We start from the raw sequence: 20000 nt of genomic DNA on the forward strand, positions 1-20000 counted from the left end.
TTAACTATCTCTGTCACAGTGTGTAATTTAAGATGGGGTTTAATATTTTAACCTGACTAATTTTTCTCTTATGCGGCACTGAGTCCACTGAAGTCCGATGCCACTTGCCAAGAAAAATAACCATTTAGCACAGACGTTGAAACGCCATTGGCTGTGGCAATTAGAACCAATTTTCAACCAATGAGCTTGAATTATTGTAGTTCTACAATGTTTTGGTAGTGTTGGTCCGTCAACTGCATATTTTTAAACCCGAATTTAAGAACAATAAACGCAGGCAGAGGGTGAGTCATTGAGCCTTTTTCAAGGACAGGAAGGAATTTACAATGGTCTTGCCAACAATGATTTAACACAAAAATATGTTAGTGTTAGGGCTGATCAATGTTTCATGTGTTCTAAGGCTTTCAGTAAATGCTAAAAATGAACTTAAAACTGTTTTTTGGGATTAATTTTAGTGTAGGACGGAGAGCTCAGACTGCTGTCACACTGCAGAAATCCAGAGGCTTATTCCCATCATGTATTCACCTCCTTCCCCCTTCTGTATGTCCTTTCCCTGCTCCTGGAGGCCAGGGAAGGGAGCCAGAAAAGGATGTGGGGGAATTAGGAAAATGGAATTTATAACTTCTTCATAAATCAGTTGGAATAAAGTCAGTTACAGATGTGGCAGATGTGTTGCAGATGGGGAGAGGTGGATGCACAGATCAATCACGCATTGTGGAAGAAAAAAAAAAAGTCTGGATAAAGGATGATTGCTCAAGAAATCTTCGGGAGCATCCTAGCTCCTGGCTCCTAGCTCCTTCAAGGAACATTCCGGATTGGAATGTCCTTAATAACGGACTGAGGGATGAGGAGATGATCGATTGGAAAGAGTGCCCAGTTTCCCCTGGGTCCAGGACACTGAAGCCCCCTTCATCCCCCCCCTCCCACCCCACAGAAAAAAAGGACCACGCCATGGTGGACAGGTTACAAAAATGTTTATCTTTACACAGTGAAACCCTGAAGCAGTGAGCTTCCACATCAGTACCCATGGAATTGCACTATACAAAGGCATGAGAATCAAACATTAAAATAGATATTGCATCTTCAAAAGCGAATATTCTTCCATAAATACTTTCTGTGCAATTAAAGTCACTGCTTGTTCTTATAACAGAATCACAGACCTTTACAGAGAGGAACATAATTCCAATGAGCAGCTGTGACAAGAAAGAAAAAAAAACAAAAAGAAAAAAACAAAAACAAAACAGCAACAACATTCTGAGGCCAGATGCATGGGACACTAATGACATCACTAGCCAGCGGAACTCTGGGAGAGTGGTCTGATCCATGTGTGTGTGTGTGTGTGTGTGTGTGTGTGTGTGTGTGAGAGAGAGACAGAGTGTGTGTGTGAGAGAGAGAGACAGAGTGTGTGTGTGAGAGAGAGAGACAGAGTGTGTGTGTGTGTGTGTGTGTGTGTGTGTGTGTGTGTGTGTGTGCATGTGTGCGTGCAAGAGAGAGACAGAGAGTGTGTGCGTGCGTGTGTGTGTGTGAGAGAGACAGAGTGTGTGCGTGTGTGTGTGTGAGAGAGACAGAGAGTGTGTGTGTGCGTGTGTGTGTGTGAGAGAGACAGAGAGTGTGTGCGTGCGTGTGTGTGCGTGTGTGTGTGAGAGAGAGAGACAGAGAGTGTGTGTGTGTGTGTGTGAGAGAGACAAAGAGTGTGTCAGTGTGTGTGTGTGCGTGTGTGTGTGTGTGTGAGAGAGAGAGACAGAGAATGTGTGCGTGTGTGTGTGTGTGTGTGTGTGTGTGTGTGTGTGTGTGTGTGTGTGTGAGTGAGTGAGTGAGAGAGTGAGAGAGAATGTCCTCTGTAGTCATGGCGATGGATGTCCTCTCTTCTGTCCTGTGCTCCACTCTTCACCCTGAAATGGAGAGAGCAGCACTCAGCTAGGGAACCCAACATTAGAGCAGCACTCAGCTAGGGAACCCAACATTAGAGCAGCACTCAGCTAGGGAACCCAACATCAGGGTAGGGAACCCCACCATCAACAAGACCAAACTTTCACACATCTGACACAAACTAGCGCACACACACACACACACACACACACACACACTAGTACACACAAACAGTGGAGCTGTGCTTGCAGCATTGCCTGTGTCCACTGATTTTATTCATGATTAGAGTACAGTCTCTTAAGTGACATGTTTTTTGTTTTCTCTCTGTACTCCAGCAAACAGTTGAAATAAAACAATCACTATGTGGTTTTCAGCTTTTGGAATTACAGCCCTTTTTATACATAGTTGCACCCAATTGTAGGGGACCAAAAGTAATTGGAAAAGTAAAGTCATGATATTCAATATTTAATTGCAAATCATTTGCTATCAATGAACACCTGGAGTCTACGGCCCATAGAGGTCTCCAGACGCTGGGTCTCTTCCCTGGTGATGACTGCCAGGCCTGTACTGCAGCCCTCCTCGCTGGATTGAGGTCCAGTGATTGACTCGGCCAGTAAAAACATTCCACTTGTTGGATCGAAATAACTCTTGGTTGCTTTGGCTGTATGTTTTGGATCACTTCCCTGCTGCATGATGAAGTGTCCAATAAGGCTTGATCCATTTGCTTGGATCGGAGCAGACAAGATGTTTCTGTATACGTCTTCCTGCTGCTGCCGTCAGCAGTAACATCATCAATGAACTCAAGTGAGCCATAAGACTACATCCACCATGCTTCACAGATGGGATCAGGCCATCAGACTACATCCACCATGCTTCACAGATGGGATCAGGCCATCAGACTACATCCACCATGCTTCACAGATGGGATCAGGCCATCAGACTACATCCACCATGCTTCACAGATGGGATCAGGCCATCAGACTACATCCACCATGCTTCACAGATGGGATCAAGCCATAAGGCTACATCCACCATGCTTCACAGATGGGATGGGGGTACTGTGGATCATGAGCTGTTCCTTTCCTCATCCATCACTCTGGTACAGATTGATCTCAGTCACATCTGTCCATAACACGACATGGCTCAGGCAGTAAGAGCAGTCGTCTGGCAGTCGGAGGGTTGCCGGTTCGATCCCCCGCCTGGGCTGCGTCGAAGTGTCCCTGAGCAACACACCTAACCCCTAAATGCTCCTGACGAGCTGGTCAGTGCCTTGCATGGCAGCCAATCGCCGTTGGTGTGTGAGTGTGTGTATGAATGGGTGAATGAGAAGCATCAATTGTACAGCGCTTTGGATAAAGGCGCTATATAAATGCCAACCATTTATAACACGCAACTCTACAGGTTTTTCCAAACTGTAACCAGACCATTATATTCTTGAGGCTTTGCATCCCCCCCACAGGGGTTTGCATCTCGTGGTGAACCCTGTCTTCTCATGCATGACTGCACCTGTGTGTTCTTGATCTGGTTGCTCACCTTTGCTTGCTTCATAATAATGTGCCAAGCAGTTGATTTTGACAGGCCTATTTTTTTCTCTGATTATGATGGCCGGCATTACTGGCATGGACACTTCCTTGGTCCTCATGTTCAGAGACAACAACAGACTCCAACTGCAGATGGCAGTCTTAGAATTAACTCTAAATCTTTTGCTAGCTCCTTTATGCATGAACTAATGATGAAACATATCAGAACTGTCCAAGAAACATCTCAGCAGCCAATTGTCCAATTACATTTGGTCCCCCAAAAAGTTGGACCATGTATAAAAACTAGGCCTGTGAACGGTTAAACGTTTAAACGTTTCAATTTGTGTTTCAAATTGTACAAGCAGAAATGATACATCTTTGTTTTGAGCAAACATAACATTCCTCCATCTGAGAAACATGGGGTTCTTCCAGCCTGTGCCATGTTGTAAGAAACTGAGCTGGTTCCACAGCATCTAAATTAAGAGTTCACACATATGGAACTGACTCCTGTTGTAATTAGCACACGCCGACATCTAGCTGGTGCCACCAACATCAGCACTAGGTGTTCACTGACATAGGTGGGGACTAACTTAAGGGCTGGTGTCCAATCCAAGTTTTACTTTTACTGAAACCCTCACCTCTGCGTTTACTTGCAGTCCAATAATTCATACAAAGATGTTCATTTTTCTATAAGATGTTTATTCTGCCGCAGGGCAGCTCAAAATGAACCCACGATTACTCCCGCTACACACATTACTCCTGCTACACACATTACTCCTGCTACACACATTACTCCTGAAACACACATTACTCCCGATACACACATTACTCCTGAAACACACATTACTCCTGCTACACACATTACTCCTGAAACACACATTACTCCCGATACACACATTACTCCCGCTACACACATTACTCCTGCTACACACATTACTCCTGCAACACACATTACTCCTGAAACACACATTACTCCCGATACACACATTACTCCTGCTACACACATTACTCCTGAAACACACATTACTCCCGATACACACATTACTCCCGCTACGCACATTACTCCTGCTACACACATTACTCCTGCAACACACATTACTCCTGAAACACACATTACTCCCGATACACACATTACTCTCGCTACACACATTACTCCTGAAACACACATTACTCCCGCTACACACATTACTCCTGAAACACACATTACTCCTGCTACACACATTACTCCTGCTACACACATTACTCCTGAAACACACATTACTCCCGATACACACATTACTCCCGATACACACATTACTCCCGATACACACATTACTCTCGCTACACACATTACTCCTGAAACACACATTACTCCTGCTACACACATTACTCCTGAAACACACATTACTCCCGATACACACATTACTCTCGCTACACACATTACTCCTGAAACACACATTACTCCTGAAACACACATTACTCCTGCTACACACATTACTCCTGAAACACACATTACTCCCGATACACACATTACTCTCGCTACACACATTACTCCTGAAACACACATTACTCCTGAAACACACATTACTCCTGAAACACACATTACTCCCGATACACACATTACTCCCGCTACACACATTACTCTCGCTACACACATTACTCCTGAAACACACATTACTCCTGAAACACACATTACTCCTGCTACACACATTACTCCTGAAACACACATTACTCCTGAAACACACATTGTGCTCGACCCTGCGACTCACCTTCATGTGATCACATGCTGCTCTTCTCTCCCATTTTCATTCAAGCCTGTGAAGAGGAGGCACTCAATTCATCAACTCACACTGACACCACAGAGACAACACCCCGCTACACACACCCCAACACAACACCCTGCTACATACACCCCAACACAACACCCTGCTACATACACCCCAACATAACACTGAAACCTGAGACAACACCCTGCTACACACACCCCAACACAACACTCACACCACAGAGACAACACCCTGCTACACACACCCCAACACAACGTCCTGCTACACACACGCCAACACAACACCCTGCTACATACACCCCAACATAACACTGAAACCTGAGACAACACCCTGCTACACACACCCCAACACAACACTCACACCACAGAGACAACACCCTGCTACACACACCCCAACACAAAGTCCTGCTACACACACGCCAACACAACGCCCTGCTACACACACGCCAACACAACACACACCAGAGACAACACCCTGCTACATATACCCCAACACAACAAACACCACAGAGACAACACCCTGCTACATACACTCCAACACAACACTCACACCAGAGAGACAACACCCTGCTACATACACCCCAAAACAACACCCTGCTACACACATCCCAACAGAACACCCTGCTACACACACCCCAACACAACACTCACACCCCAACACAACACCCTGCTACACACACCCCAACACAACACTCACACCACAGAGACAACACCCTGCTACATATACCCCAACACAACACTCACACCAGAGACAACACCCTGCTTCATACACCCCAACACAACACTCACACCAGAGACAACACCCTGCTACATACACCCCAACACAACACTCACACCAGAGAGACAACACCCTGCTACATACACCCCAACACAACACTCACACCAGAGACAACACCCCGCTACACACACTCCAACACAACACCCTGCTACATACACCCCAACACAACATCCTGCTACATACACCCCAACACAACACCCTGCTACATACACCCCAACACAACACCCTGATACATACACCCCAACACAACACCCTGCTACATACACCCCAACACAACACTCACACCAGAGAGACAACACCCTGCTACACACACCCCGACACAACACCCTGCTACATACACCCCAACATAACACTGAAACCTGAGACAACACCCTGCTACACACACCCCAACACAACACTCACACCACAGAGACAACACCCTGCTACACACACCCCAACACAAAGTCCTGCTACACACACGCCAACACAACGCCCTGCTACACACACGCCAACACAACACACACCAGAGACAACACCCTGCTACATACACCCCAACACAACACTCACACCAGAGACAACACCCCGCTACACACACTCCAACACAACACCCTGCTACATACACCCCAACACAACATCCTGCTACATACACCCCAACACAACACCCTGCTACATACACCCCAACACAACACCCTGCTACATACACCCCAACACAACACCCTGCTACATACACCCCAACACAACACTCACACCAGAGAGACAACACCCTGCTACACACACCCCAACACAACACCCTGCTACATACACCCCAACATAACACTGAAACCTGAGACAACACCCTGCTACACACACCCCAACACAACACTCACACCACAGAGACAACACCCTGCTACACACACCCCAACACAAAGTCCTGCTACACACACGCCAACACAACGCCCTGCTACACACACGCCAACACAACACACACCAGAGACAACACCCTGCTACATATACCCCAACACAACAAACACCACAGAGACAACACCCTGCTACATACACTCCAACACAACACTCACACCAGAGAGACAACACCCTGCTACATACACCCCAAAACAACACCCTGCTACACACATCCCAACAGAACACCCTGCTACACACACCCCAACACAACACTCACACCCCAACACAACACCCTGCTACACACACCCCAACACAACACTCACACCACAGAGACAACACCCTGCTACATATACCCCAACACAACACTCACACCAGAGACAACACCCTGCTTCATACACCCCAACACAACACTCACACCAGAGACAACACCCTGCTACATACACCCCAACACAACACTCACACCAGAGAGACAACACCCTGCTACATACACCCCAACACAACACTCACACCAGAGACAACACCCCGCTACACACACTCCAACACAACACCCTGCTACATACACCCCAACACAACATCCTGCTACATACACCCCAACACAACACCCTGCTACATACACCCCAACACAACACCCTGCTACATACACCCCAACACAACACCCTGCTACATACACCCCAACACAACACTCACACCAGAGAGACAACACCCTGCTACACACACCCCGACACAACACTCACACCACAGAGACAACACCCTGCTACACACACTCCAACACAACACCCTGCTACATACACCCCAACACAACATCCTGCTACATACACCCCAACACAACACCCTGCTACATACACCCCAACATAACACTCACACCAGAGAGACAAAACACCCTGCTACATACACCCCAACACAACACCCTGATACATACACCCCAACATAACACTCACACCAGAGAGACAAAACACTGTGCTACATACACCCCAACACAACACCCTGCTACATACACCCCAACACAACACCCTGCTACATACACCCCAACACAACACCCAAACCACAGAGACAACACCCTGCTACATACACCCCAACACAGCACCCAAACCACAGAGACAACACCCTGCTACATACTCCATGGAAATAAGCAACCACTGAAAACCAACAACACCCATTTATGATGACCACACACACTCACGCTCACACAGTGAGGGCTGAGCTGTATCACACTCAGTGAGGAAGAGTGTGTTTCTGTGGGTGTCTCAGTCAGTGAGGAAGAGTGTGTTTCTGTGGGTGTCTCAGTCAGTGAGGAAGAGTGTGTTTCTGTGGGTGTCTCAGTCAGTGAGGAAGAGTGTGTTTCTGTGGGTGTCTCAGTCAGTGAGGAAGAGTGTGTTTCTGTGGGTGTCTCAGTCAGTGAGGAAGAGTGTGTTTCTGTGGGTGTCTCAGTCAGTGAGGAAGAGTGTGTTTCTGTGGGTGTCTCAGTCAGTGAGGAAGAGTGTGTTTCTGTGGGTGTCTCAGTCAGTGAGGAAGAGTGTGTTTCTGTGGGTGTCTCAGTCAGTGAGGAAGAGTGTGTTTCTGTGGGTGTCTCAGTCAGTGAGGAAGAGTGTGTTTCTGTGGGTGTCTCAGTCAGTGAGGAAGAGTGTGTTTGTGTGGGTGTATGTCTCAGTGAGGAAGAGTGTGTTTGTGTGGGTGTATGTCTCAGTGAGGAAGAGTGTGTTTCTGTGGGTGTGTATCTCAGTGATGAAGAGTGTGTTTCTGTGGGTGTGTATCTCAGTGATGAAGAGTGTGTATGTCTCAGTGAGGAAGAGTGTGTTTCTGTGGGTGTATGTCTCAGTGAGGAAGAGTGTGTTTCTGTGGGTGTGTGTCTCAGTGATGAAGTGTGTGTTTCTGTGGGTGTGTGTCTCAGTGCAGAAGAGCGTCACACACTTCAGTGGGCAGGGCTCTCCTCCTAACTGGGGTCAGGCTTCTCTGGAGACTTTTGGAGCTGTGGAGAGAGGAAGAGTGTGGTGAGGCACATGAGGAAGGACAGGAAAGAGCATACAAACACAGATGCAAACACACATACACTCACACAAATGCACACGCACACACACGCGCACACACACACACACACACACACACACACACACACACACACACACACAGTAGACGGAGTTAAAGCAGGTTATGAGTTATTGGGCCAGAGGTCAGATAGGAGCAGTTTAATCCTCCTTCCTGCCCTCACTGGAGTCAGAGAGTGGAGATTAACCCTCATAAAAGCTGCAGAGCCTTTTAATAGCAGCAGAATGTACAGGCTGACAGGGGCAGTAAAACGGCTCAGCATAGCAACCTGTGTTATCCCTCACACACAGAGAGACAGATACTGCTGGCTACGCTACGCTATCGCTCACACAGAGAGACATAGCCTGCCCGCTACACTAAACTATACCCCACACAGAGCCTGGCTGCTATGCTACGCTATCCCTCACACAGAGACATAGCCTGCCCGCTATGCTACACTATCCCCCACACAGAGCATGGCTGCTATGCTACGCTATCCCTCACACAGAGCCGAGCTGCTATGCTACGCTATCCCTCACACAGAGCCAGGCTGCTACGCTACGCTATCCCTCACACAGAGACATAGCCTGCCCGCTACGCTACACTATCCCCCACACAGAGCCGGGCTGCTACGCTATGCTATCCCTCACACAGAGAGATAATGCCTGGCCGCTACGCTACACTATCCCCCACACAGAGCCTGGCCCTATGCTATGCCCCACACAGAGACACAGAGCCTAGCAGCTATGCTATGCTATCCCTCACACAGAGACCCAGAGCCTGGTAGCTATGCTATGCTATCCCTCACACAGAGACCCAGAGCCTGGCGGCTATGCTATGCTATCCCTCACACAAAGACACAGAGCCTGGCGGCTATGCTATGCTATGCTATGCTATCCCCCACACAGAGACCCAGAGCCTGGTAGCTATGCTATGCTATCCCTCACACAGAGACCCAGAGCCTGGCGGCTATGCTATGCTATGCCTCACACAGAGACCCAGAGCCTGGCGGCTATGCTATGCTATCCCTCACACAGAGACACAGAGCCTGGTGGCTATGCTATGCTATGCTATGCCTCACACAGAGACACAGAGCCTGGCGGCTATGCTATGCTATCCCTCACACAGAGACACAGAGCCTGGTGGCTATGCTATGCTATGCTATCCCTCACACAGAGACACAGAGCCTGGCGGCTATGCTATGCTATCCCTCACACAGAGACACAGAGCCTGGCGGCTATGCTATGCTATGCTTCACACAGAGCCTGGCGGCTATGCTATGCTATCCCTCACACAGAGACACAGAGCCTGGTGGCTATGCTATGCTATGCCTCACACAGAGACACAGAGCCTGGCGGCTATGCTATGCTATCCCCCACACAGAGACCCAGAGCCTGGTAGCTATACTATGCTATCCCTCACACAGAGACACAGAGCCTGGCGGCTATGCTATGCTATGCTATGCCTCACACAGAGACCCAGAGCCTGGCGGCTATGCTATGCTATCCCTCACACAGAGACACAGAGCCTGGCGGCTATGCTATGCTATGCCTCACACAGAGACCCAGAGCCTGGTAGCTATGCTATGCTATCCCTCACACAGAGACCCAGAGCCTGGCGGCTATGCTATGCTATGCTTCACACAGAGCCTGGCGGCTATGCTATGCTATCCCTCACACAGAGACACAGAGCCTGGCGGCTATGCTATGCTATGCTATGCTATGCCTCACACAGAGACACTCTCTCACTCTCTGAACACAAAACTATTAGAGTAAAAACATTATTGCTGATTGTTGTCAACAGAGGGCAGCACACTCACACTAAAGAGCAAAAGACCTTGGCTGGCAAAGCAAAATGAAAAAAGGCAGAAAGTAACCAGTAATATAAACAATACATTCCAAACATTAACTCAAGAAAATAGGAGATCAGAGAGAGCAGGGAAGAATGGAAATAAGATATTCAGAGACAGCATTAGCAAGGGGGTGAAAAAGACTAATGTAACTACAGTTCCAGCATGTCACTTTGCTGAAGTTTGTATAATTAAACCGGAAAATAGCTACAGTACCTGTTGTTGTTCTTTAAGGAAATCAGGGAGCTGAAATTCACCTTTAAAAACCTGGGAAAACAAAGCAGGGGAAAAAACAGACAGCAGAGATTTTAACTCTGAACTCTGAAGCAGCAGTCTGAGGCAAACAGTGAGAAGGGTCAGCTGACTACACCTGTGAGTGACTGGGACACAGCTCCGCCTCCCTCGTGTGAGTGACAGGGACAGAGCTCCGCCTCCCTCGTGTGAGTGACAGGGACACAGAACTCCGCCTCCCTCATGTGAGTGACAGGGACACAGAGCTCCGCCTCCCTCGTGTGAGTGACAGGGACACATAACTCCGCCTCCCTCGTGTGAGTGACAGGGACACAGAGCTCCGCCTCCCTCGTGTGAGCGACAGGGACACAGAACTCCGCCTCCCTCATGTGAGCGACAGGGACACAGAACTCCGCCTCCCTCGTGTGAGTGACAGGGACACAGAACTCCGCCTCCCTCGTGTGAGTGACAGGGACAGAGCTCCACCTCCCTCGCTGCCCCTGCCACATTCTCACGGACACAGCGGAGTGAGCAGAGGAGAAGGGCATTCTGGGAGGTTACTGACACATTTCCTGTGAGCCAGCAGGGGGTGAAGAATGCAGACAGTGGGGCGGGGGCGGGTACTAGACCAAATCTCCACATATTTTCAAAAGCGGCCCTTCACAAAGCAGTTCTCCTGAAGCAGGGTTCCCCAGACTGACAACTCTGAGGTGTATAGCTGCGCCAAGCACAAGAGAGAGGAACAAAGAAACTTTTGAGAGGTGCCGAAATCTCAACAGGCGGTTCCCATGACCTCCTCCACTTCCTATCCACAGAGAACCCCTCAAACTGCACTTTCTAGAATGTTCCAGTCTTCTTTTGTTCTGGTCTTCTCCCTGCTCTGCTGCTCTGCATGTGGGGGGAGTCAGGGGACGGCTGGCTGACCTCGGTAATGAACCAGTGACTACATGTGCATCTCCTGCTGAACAAAACCGCACCTTTACTCTTCATTAAACCCTTACCATGCACAATGTGATTTAGTATTATGTGATATCACTTATATTTAGCTTGCCAAGAAGCCACTGAGGCCTACAGGAGGGGGTCAGATGGGGATAAATAGTGCGAGATGAGGTGAATCAGGTTCACCCTGTACACACGAGAGGTGAATGTGATTAATCAGTGAGAGGTGAATGTGATTAATCAGTGAGAGGTGAATGTGATTAATCAGTGAGGTGAATGTGATTAATCGGTGAGGTGAATGTGATTAATCAGTGAGAGGTGAATGTGATTAATCGGTGAGGTGAATGTGATTAATCGGTGAGGTGAATGTGATTAATCGGTGAGGTGAATGTGATTAATCGGTGAGGTGAATGTGATTAATCAGTGAGAGGTGAATGTGATTAATCAGTGGGAGATGGATGTGTCTGTGTATACAAGTCAGCGAGGGAGTGCATGTGTGTGAAAGTGTATGCATGAGTTTTAGGACAAAGTCAAGGGGCTCGTTGAATGGAAGAGTGCGGTGGGGGTGGGTTTGGCCAGTCTCTGCATTTGTAAGTCCAAATGGAATTTATTTGTGGCAAGTTCCAACATAAGGAAGGGGCATGTTTCCGATTTCCTGTGAGTGATTTCGAAATGCCCCAGTGCACTGATGTGGAGCCTGCCCTGCAGGGGATGCGTCTTTCAGATGAGACGTTAAGCCCAGGCGCTGACTCACTGTGGTCATTAAAAAACACTGAGAAAAAACATTGTTCTCTCCTTCTCCACCTCGTGTGTGGTGAGCTCTGCATTCTGGGAGGGTTAATGTGCATCTCTCGACCAATCAGAGCTCATCTCTGCTACATCTGGGTCTGCATCAGGTGTTCGTCAAAGCCTTCTTGCCCCACACTTCAGCGAGAGTACCTCGGAGTGAAGCCACGTTACGCTTGTCTGTACTGTACATCAGTCTAGACACTCTTGGGAAAGAGTAGGGGGTTCCCCGGTGTCCTGGCTAAATTCCCAACTCTGGCTCATTCAACCCATTCTGGCACAAAATGGCTGTAGTCGCATCATCCAGTGTGGTAGCTGTGCCCGAGTCACACTCCGCAAGCGTGTCTCCCTGGCGATGATGATCTGGATATGCTCGTCTCCATGGCAATAGTAGATATTGATTGTGGGTTTGAAAAGCCGCCAGGGGCTTCTTATTTACACCCCAGCAATCAGCAGCGTTTACTGCTGACGTACCCCCATGTACACATACACACTACACACACACTGCTCACACACACTACACACACACACACACTACATACATACTGCTCACACACACACTACATACACACTGCTGACGTACCCCCATGTACACATACACACTACATACACACTACACACACACACTACACACACACTACATACACACTGCTCACACACACACTACACACACACAGCTCACACACACACTACACACACACTACATACACACTGCTCACACACACACTACACACACACTACATACATACTGCTCACACACACACTACACACACACAGCTCACACACACACTACACACACACTGCTCACACACACACAGCTCACACACACTACACACACACAGCTCACACACACACTACATACACACTACACACACACACTACATACACACAGCTCACACACTACTCACATACACACTACACACACACTACATACACACAGCTCATACACACACTACATACACACTGCTCACACACTGCTGCTAACATAATGTTAATGGTCACATTCACACACAATCATTCCATGGTCAAAGTCACTTAGATCACATTACTTCCCCATTCCAACATTTGGTCTGAAAAACAGCTGCCACATGATTGGCTGATTAAATATTTGCATAAACAAGCTGGTGTATAGGTCTACCTAATAAAGTGTTCACTGAATGTATATGCATATACACACAAACACACACAAACACACACACGCAACACCTAATTGCACAGAGAACACAGTAAACATGTGCACAGCAATGTGTGGTGGTGAAACACAGGGCACTTATGTCTAAGGATGATCTAAGAGCTATGAGGATTATGTTTAATCTCTCAGTTTGTCCCTCAGTAAGTATCAGAGCACTACTGAGGCAGCCGACTGTCCCACTCACGTGCTTGTGCACTCGTCTTAATCTAAAGCTTAATCTTTTTGGGAATTTTTCAGATTTTATTTTTTTTTAATTGTTGAAAATCAGATGGAAAACATGGCATTTAAAAACAAAAACAGGTGAAAATGATTTATACAGGATAAAAATTGTTTTTAATTTTAAACATGGTCCTTTCTTTTAACCATAGGCTTTGTTCCTGGAACAATGATGTGCGTATTGCAGGAGATTGTACGCTTTGTGCCTGCTATTTCATTTGAACACTGAATGACATTAGCACTGAGCCATAACAAGCCTGGGGGGACCTTAACTTCTATGCATTTTAGAACTTCACAGACAACATGAATCAGGCTAAAATTGGTATTCTTTATCAGTTACTTTTTTGTGCTTATTCCACAACCGAAGCTGCTAATTATTGCTAGTCTGCTGTAGCTACACTGTTCACTTGTCAGCAGCCTAGGAGTAACACCCAACTTAACGACTTCGCTGGTTTCTGCTACAGGAGGCCTGAGGCATTTGCTTCCTTTATTGCCCCTTGTACTACCAGCTTTTCTCCACGACCATGCTCTCTTTAAAAACGCACACAAACAACAACCAAAAACTGCACCCACCCCAGCAGCCACACATATACACACGGACCAATCGGAACACTCCCCCATGATCCCCACTCTTAAAGCTGATGATGAGTTAAGATCTGAGAAAACGTGATATTTGCTGGCCATCTTGTTAGCTAGCAAATGCATTATGATGCTGTCAATAGCTGCTACATTTCACACAGTGAAAAGGGTCCGCCTGTACGTGTCCCTTCCACACTCCATTACCCAGCATCCTCTACACCAGCTCATTTAGCTCACAGTCTGGAGCATGTGATGTCATAGCCAGAGACAGATAAAGCAGTGGTGTATCGGAGTCGTCCCCACCACCACCACCACCACCACCACCACCACCACCACCACCACCACCACCACCAACACCATCACCACCAACACCACCACCACCACCACCACCACCAACACCACCAACACCATCACCACCACCAACACCACCACCACCACCACCACCAACACCACCAACACCACCACCAACACCACCACCACCACCACCAACACCATCACCACCATCCCTGAGCCGAGCAATTTAAAATGCATTTCAGCTCATGGGTAAACAGCATCGTTCCCAAAGATGGAAAATCTGTTTTGGTTACCATAGAAACCAATCTCAATAAGCCACCGGTCCCTGACCCCCGGAACAGAAACCACCACACACAGTAAAGGATTGTGGCTGTTGTTATTATTCAGTTATTCAGCGTTCCTCACACACAGACTTTACCTGAGCGGACCACACAGCACTGACACCAGCCCCCTCAGGGCTCAAATCATCCACACACATTTGTTTTTACTAGGAGAAAGAAAGTGTGAAAAAGTAACAGTTAGTAACAGCACAATTCTACACTTATAAAATTAGATTTTATATTAAGATTTGTACTTATAGATAAGAATATATTCATAATATTGATAATAATATTCATCACAAGCCATTAAGTTTATTTATGCCCTTAAATGTCGTGTGGAAGTCTACAATAGTATACTAGTAGCCCTACATACATTTTAATGTATACTGCATACTGCCTTTAATGTATTGACACATTATAGCTACTTTATTATCTTTAAATAATATAACACCCACCAGTTACTATGACACTGTATATAGAATTAATCTATGCCTGTAGCTACATCCTGAAAAAATAAACGAAATTATCCGACGGAGGATCGGCGCTATGATACCACAGATTACTTGCGGGTGGTTGTATTTGTGTTCGTCTGTGCACTACGCAGTGCGCACATGGCTACTTGTTTATTAAGGTGATGGTAAACGTTGCACTTGGACATGGAAATATTGAAATTCTAATTTGTTGAATAAACATATTTTAAGAGAAGTTATTTTTATTTGGAATGTGACTCATTCATTGCGCACTAGTTCGATTACACATGTTGCGCATTTTATGGCTTTGAACGTCTGCCATTTCCGCGCCACATAAGTAAAATCAGAGACGTTATAAAACTAAAATCTGGTTCATTTAGACAAGATTTTTTAAGACTGCTTTTGAAACGGGTTATGCATATTTACATAGAGAATTATGACAGCTGCTGATCTTGCCCTTTGTTTGCCTTACAAAACCCTCGATTGCTGATGCCATTAAAGGAATTTAAAACCGTGGTCAAAATGTTTTGCGTAGTTACACACTATCATAAGATTGCTACCGGTATGCAGAACGTTAAGTGGCTGGAGCCGTCAGAACTCGGCAGTGGAAATTGGGCTTTGTAACGTTAGTGTAACTGTGGCGTTATAACAACTCCCAACAGTCCAGTCCAACTATTATCACGGCTGTATTTACATTAATATGAGAGCTCTAGCTAGATTTCAGACATGCGTGGGGTTTTAGGTTTAATTTCACTAAAATCACGCAATCGACACACTATAATTCAATACAGCTCATTCAATGACATGTCTGAGAATAGCAATGTTGACAACAGTACAGAGCTACATATACAAAACAAAAGCAACTCTCTCCCGTAGTCTCAGCTGGGTTTGCCGCTGACATGTTAAAGAAGAATATTTAAAAAAAATATACGAATCGACGAAATTACATGGTCGACGTCATCGACGACGTCGACTAATCGTTGCACCCCAAACAGTAATGAGGAGCTAAAGAACGAGCTATAGTAACACTAATCAGAGCCGCAGCGGCTGACGCCACGGACAGCGCGCTACTACAGTCTAGCTCTTAAAAAAAGACGGGCGAGTGCTTCAGACCGGGCACAGGGGTATCAATGGAAATCTGACTTTCTGTGACAGCTCAGACAGTGTGAAGGACATTGCACAGCTTTAACCTCTATGGACAGCATCCAAGAAAAAAACCCTTGCTTGCTCTTCGGCACAAAACTACAAGATTAAACATTGCCAAAGAGCATGAAAAGATGCCTGGTGAATATTGGGAGCACATTCTTTGGTCAGATGAGGTCCAGCATGTTTGGCATGAACCTGGCCAGGACTACCACAGTGAATGCATAGTCCTGACAGTGGAGCACGGAGGTGGGAGTGTGATGATATGGGGCTGCATGAGTGCAAAAGGTGTTGGGGAGATGACATTTACAGATGGCACCATGAATGCCTGTGGATAAACCAAAATACTGGCTGACAAGATGACTCCCAGTCTCCAGACGCTTGGCAGAAGGATTATTCCAGCATGATAACGATCCCAAGCACACAGCCAAAATCACAGAAGAGTTTCTAAAGAAGAAAGGAGTGAAAACTATGACCTGGCCAAATATGTTGCCTGACTTGATTGGGTATTTTAAAGAGAAGGGTAGAGCAACACAACCCCTCCAGCAAAGAGCAGCTGAAAAAGAATGTCTCTTAAGAACAGCAGAACATCTCTGCTGAAATGTGTGCAACATTGGTATCCCCAGCCCAGGACTGAGTCTGTCAGCAAAAATAATGGTGAACATACCAAGTATTGAAAAAAATTTAAGATTTGAATCTAAGTAATGAAAGATGTACTGACTTTTGTTGCATTGAGTTCCTACTGTGGGGCCCATATTTTTTATATAGTAAATCTGTCAGTTTTTTATTTTGCAGAAGAGCAAATACCCTACTGTTCAACTTAGAAGTAATGCAATTACTGTAAGGTGATACAATTTTGAATCATTTGACATTTAAGTGATATTGCACAGGGGTGTACTCCCTTATGTAGTATACTGTATATGTGTGTGTATGTGCGTGTGTGTCTGTATGTGTGAATGTGTGTATGTGTGTGTGTGTGTGTGTGTGTGTGTGTGTGTGTGTGTCTGTATGTGTGAATGTGTGTATGTGTGTATGTGTATGTGTGTGCGTGTGTGTGTGCGCGTGTGTGTGTGTGTGTCTGTATGTGTGAATGTGTGTATGTGTGTGCGTGTGTGTGTGTGTGTGAATGTGTGTATGTGTGTGCGTGTGTGTGCGTGTGCGTGTGTGTGCGTGTGTATGTGCCCGTGTGTGCGCACGCGTCTGTGTGTGTGTGTGTGTATTTGTGAATTGAGGGAAATGCTGTAATCCAAAGCAGATGTAGAGGGAACTCTGAGCAGAATAGACACACTAACAACACATTTAACTGTCACAGAAACACATAAACACATAAACACACACACAAACAATTACATTTCACAGTCTGGATCAGGACCACAGCACATAAAAACAAAGACACAGTTTTCATCTTTCCAAGAAGAAGGGTTTAACTCCTGGAACTCATCACTCATCACTCAGTGCTCAGTGCTCAGTGCTGTTATTGGAAAGTCTGCTTTGAGAAATACTCACAGCCACATAGTCACACAGCCGCACACAAGAGGCCACACTCTGCTTTCAGCTTCACCATAACATTCAGCTTCAGTTGAATTCAGCTTCACCCTAACATTCAACTTCAGTTGAATTCAGCTTCACCCTAACATTAAACTTCAGTTAAATTCAGCTTCACCCGAACATTCAACTTCAGTTAAATTCAGCTTCACCCTAACATTAAACTTCAGTTAAATTCAGCTTCACCCTAACATTCAACTTCAGTTACAGTTGTGTTCAAAATAATAGCAGTCCAACATGACTTACCAGATCAATCACTGTTTTTGGTAGAAAATATATTACTACATGGCAAATAATTTACCAGTAGGTGTAGTAGTCATAGAAAACCAACAGACCCAACATTCATGATACACATGCTCCTGAGTCTGTGTAATTGAATAATTAATTGAAAGAGGCGTGTTCAAAATAATAGCAGTGTGGAGTTCAATTAGTGAGGTCATTCATTCTGTGAAAAAACAGGTGTGAATCAGGTGGCCCTTATTTAAGGATGAAGCCAGCACATGTTTGCATGCATTTCTCTCTGAAAACCTGAGAAAAATGGGTCGTTCCAGACATTGTTCAAAAGAACAGCGTACTTTGATTAAAACGTTGATTGGAGAGGGAAAAACGTATAAAGAAGTGCAGAAAATAATAGGCTGCTTGGCTAAAATGATCTCCAATGCTTTAAAATGGAAAGCAAAACCAGAGATGTGGAAGAAAACGAAAGACTACCATTCGAATGGATCGAAGAATAGCCAGAATGGCAAAGACTCAGCCAATGATCAGCTCCAGGGTGATCAAAGTCAGTCTGAAGTTACCGGTGAGTACTGTGACAATTAGAAGACGCCTGTGTGAAGCTAATCTATCGGCAAGAAGCCCCCGCAAAGTCCCACTGTTAAAAAAAAGACACGTGCTGAAGAGGATACAATTTGCCAAAGAACACATCAACTGGCCTAAAGAGAAATGGAGAAACATTTTGTGGAATGATGAAAGTAAGATTGTTCTTTTTGGGTCCAAGGGATGCAGGCAGTTTGTCAGACGATCACCAAACACTGAATTCAAGCCACAGTACACTCTGAAGAAAGTGAAGCATGGTGGTGCAAGCATCATGATATGGGGATGTTTCTCTTACTATGGTGTCGGGCCTATTTATCGCATACAAGGGATCATGGATCAGTTTGCCTATATCAAAATACTTGAAGAGGTCATGTTGCCTTATGCCGAAGAGGAAATGCCCTTGAAATGGGTGTTTCAACAAGACAACGACCCCAAACACACCAGTAAGCGAGCAGCATCTTGGTTCCAGACCAACTAAATTAAAGTTATGGAGTGGCCAGCCCAATCCCCGGACCTTAATCCGATTGAAAACTTGTGGGGTGACATCAAAAATGCTGTTTCTGAGGCAAAACCAAGAAATGCAGAGGAATTGTGGAATGTTGTCAAATCATCCTCGGCTGAAATACCTGTTCATAGGTTCCAGAAGTTGGTCAATTCCATGCAACACAGATGTGAAGCAGTTCTCAGAAACCGTGGTTATACAACTAAATATTAGTTTAGTGATTCACAGGAATGCTAAATCCTGAAGATTTTTCAGTTTATACAGTAAATATTTGAGTTTGTAAAGAAAAATGCAAACACTGCTATTTCT

General features: G+C 46.0%; 1 protein-coding gene across 1 annotated transcript in view; it reads right to left on the minus strand.

Annotated features, from left to right (window-relative positions):
- Window positions 1-1431: 1431 nt before the first annotated feature.
- tpst1 (tyrosylprotein sulfotransferase 1) overlaps window positions 1432-20000 on the minus strand; it is a 57018-nt gene continuing 38449 nt past the window's right edge. Inside the window, exons 4-7 of the mRNA XM_061217525.1 lie at window positions 10875-10925; window positions 8696-8753; window positions 5135-5180; window positions 1432-1889 (exon numbers count right to left, since the gene is read on the minus strand). Coding sequence (XP_061073509.1) covers window positions 8718-8753; window positions 10875-10925 — 87 coding nt within the window. The 3' untranslated portion in view covers window positions 1432-1889; window positions 5135-5180; window positions 8696-8717. The remainder of the gene's footprint in view (window positions 1890-5134; window positions 5181-8695; window positions 8754-10874; window positions 10926-20000) is intronic.

This window comes from Conger conger, chromosome 13, assembly GCF_963514075.1.
Source record: "Conger conger chromosome 13, fConCon1.1, whole genome shotgun sequence".
NCBI lineage: Eukaryota > Metazoa > Chordata > Actinopteri > Anguilliformes > Congridae > Conger > Conger conger.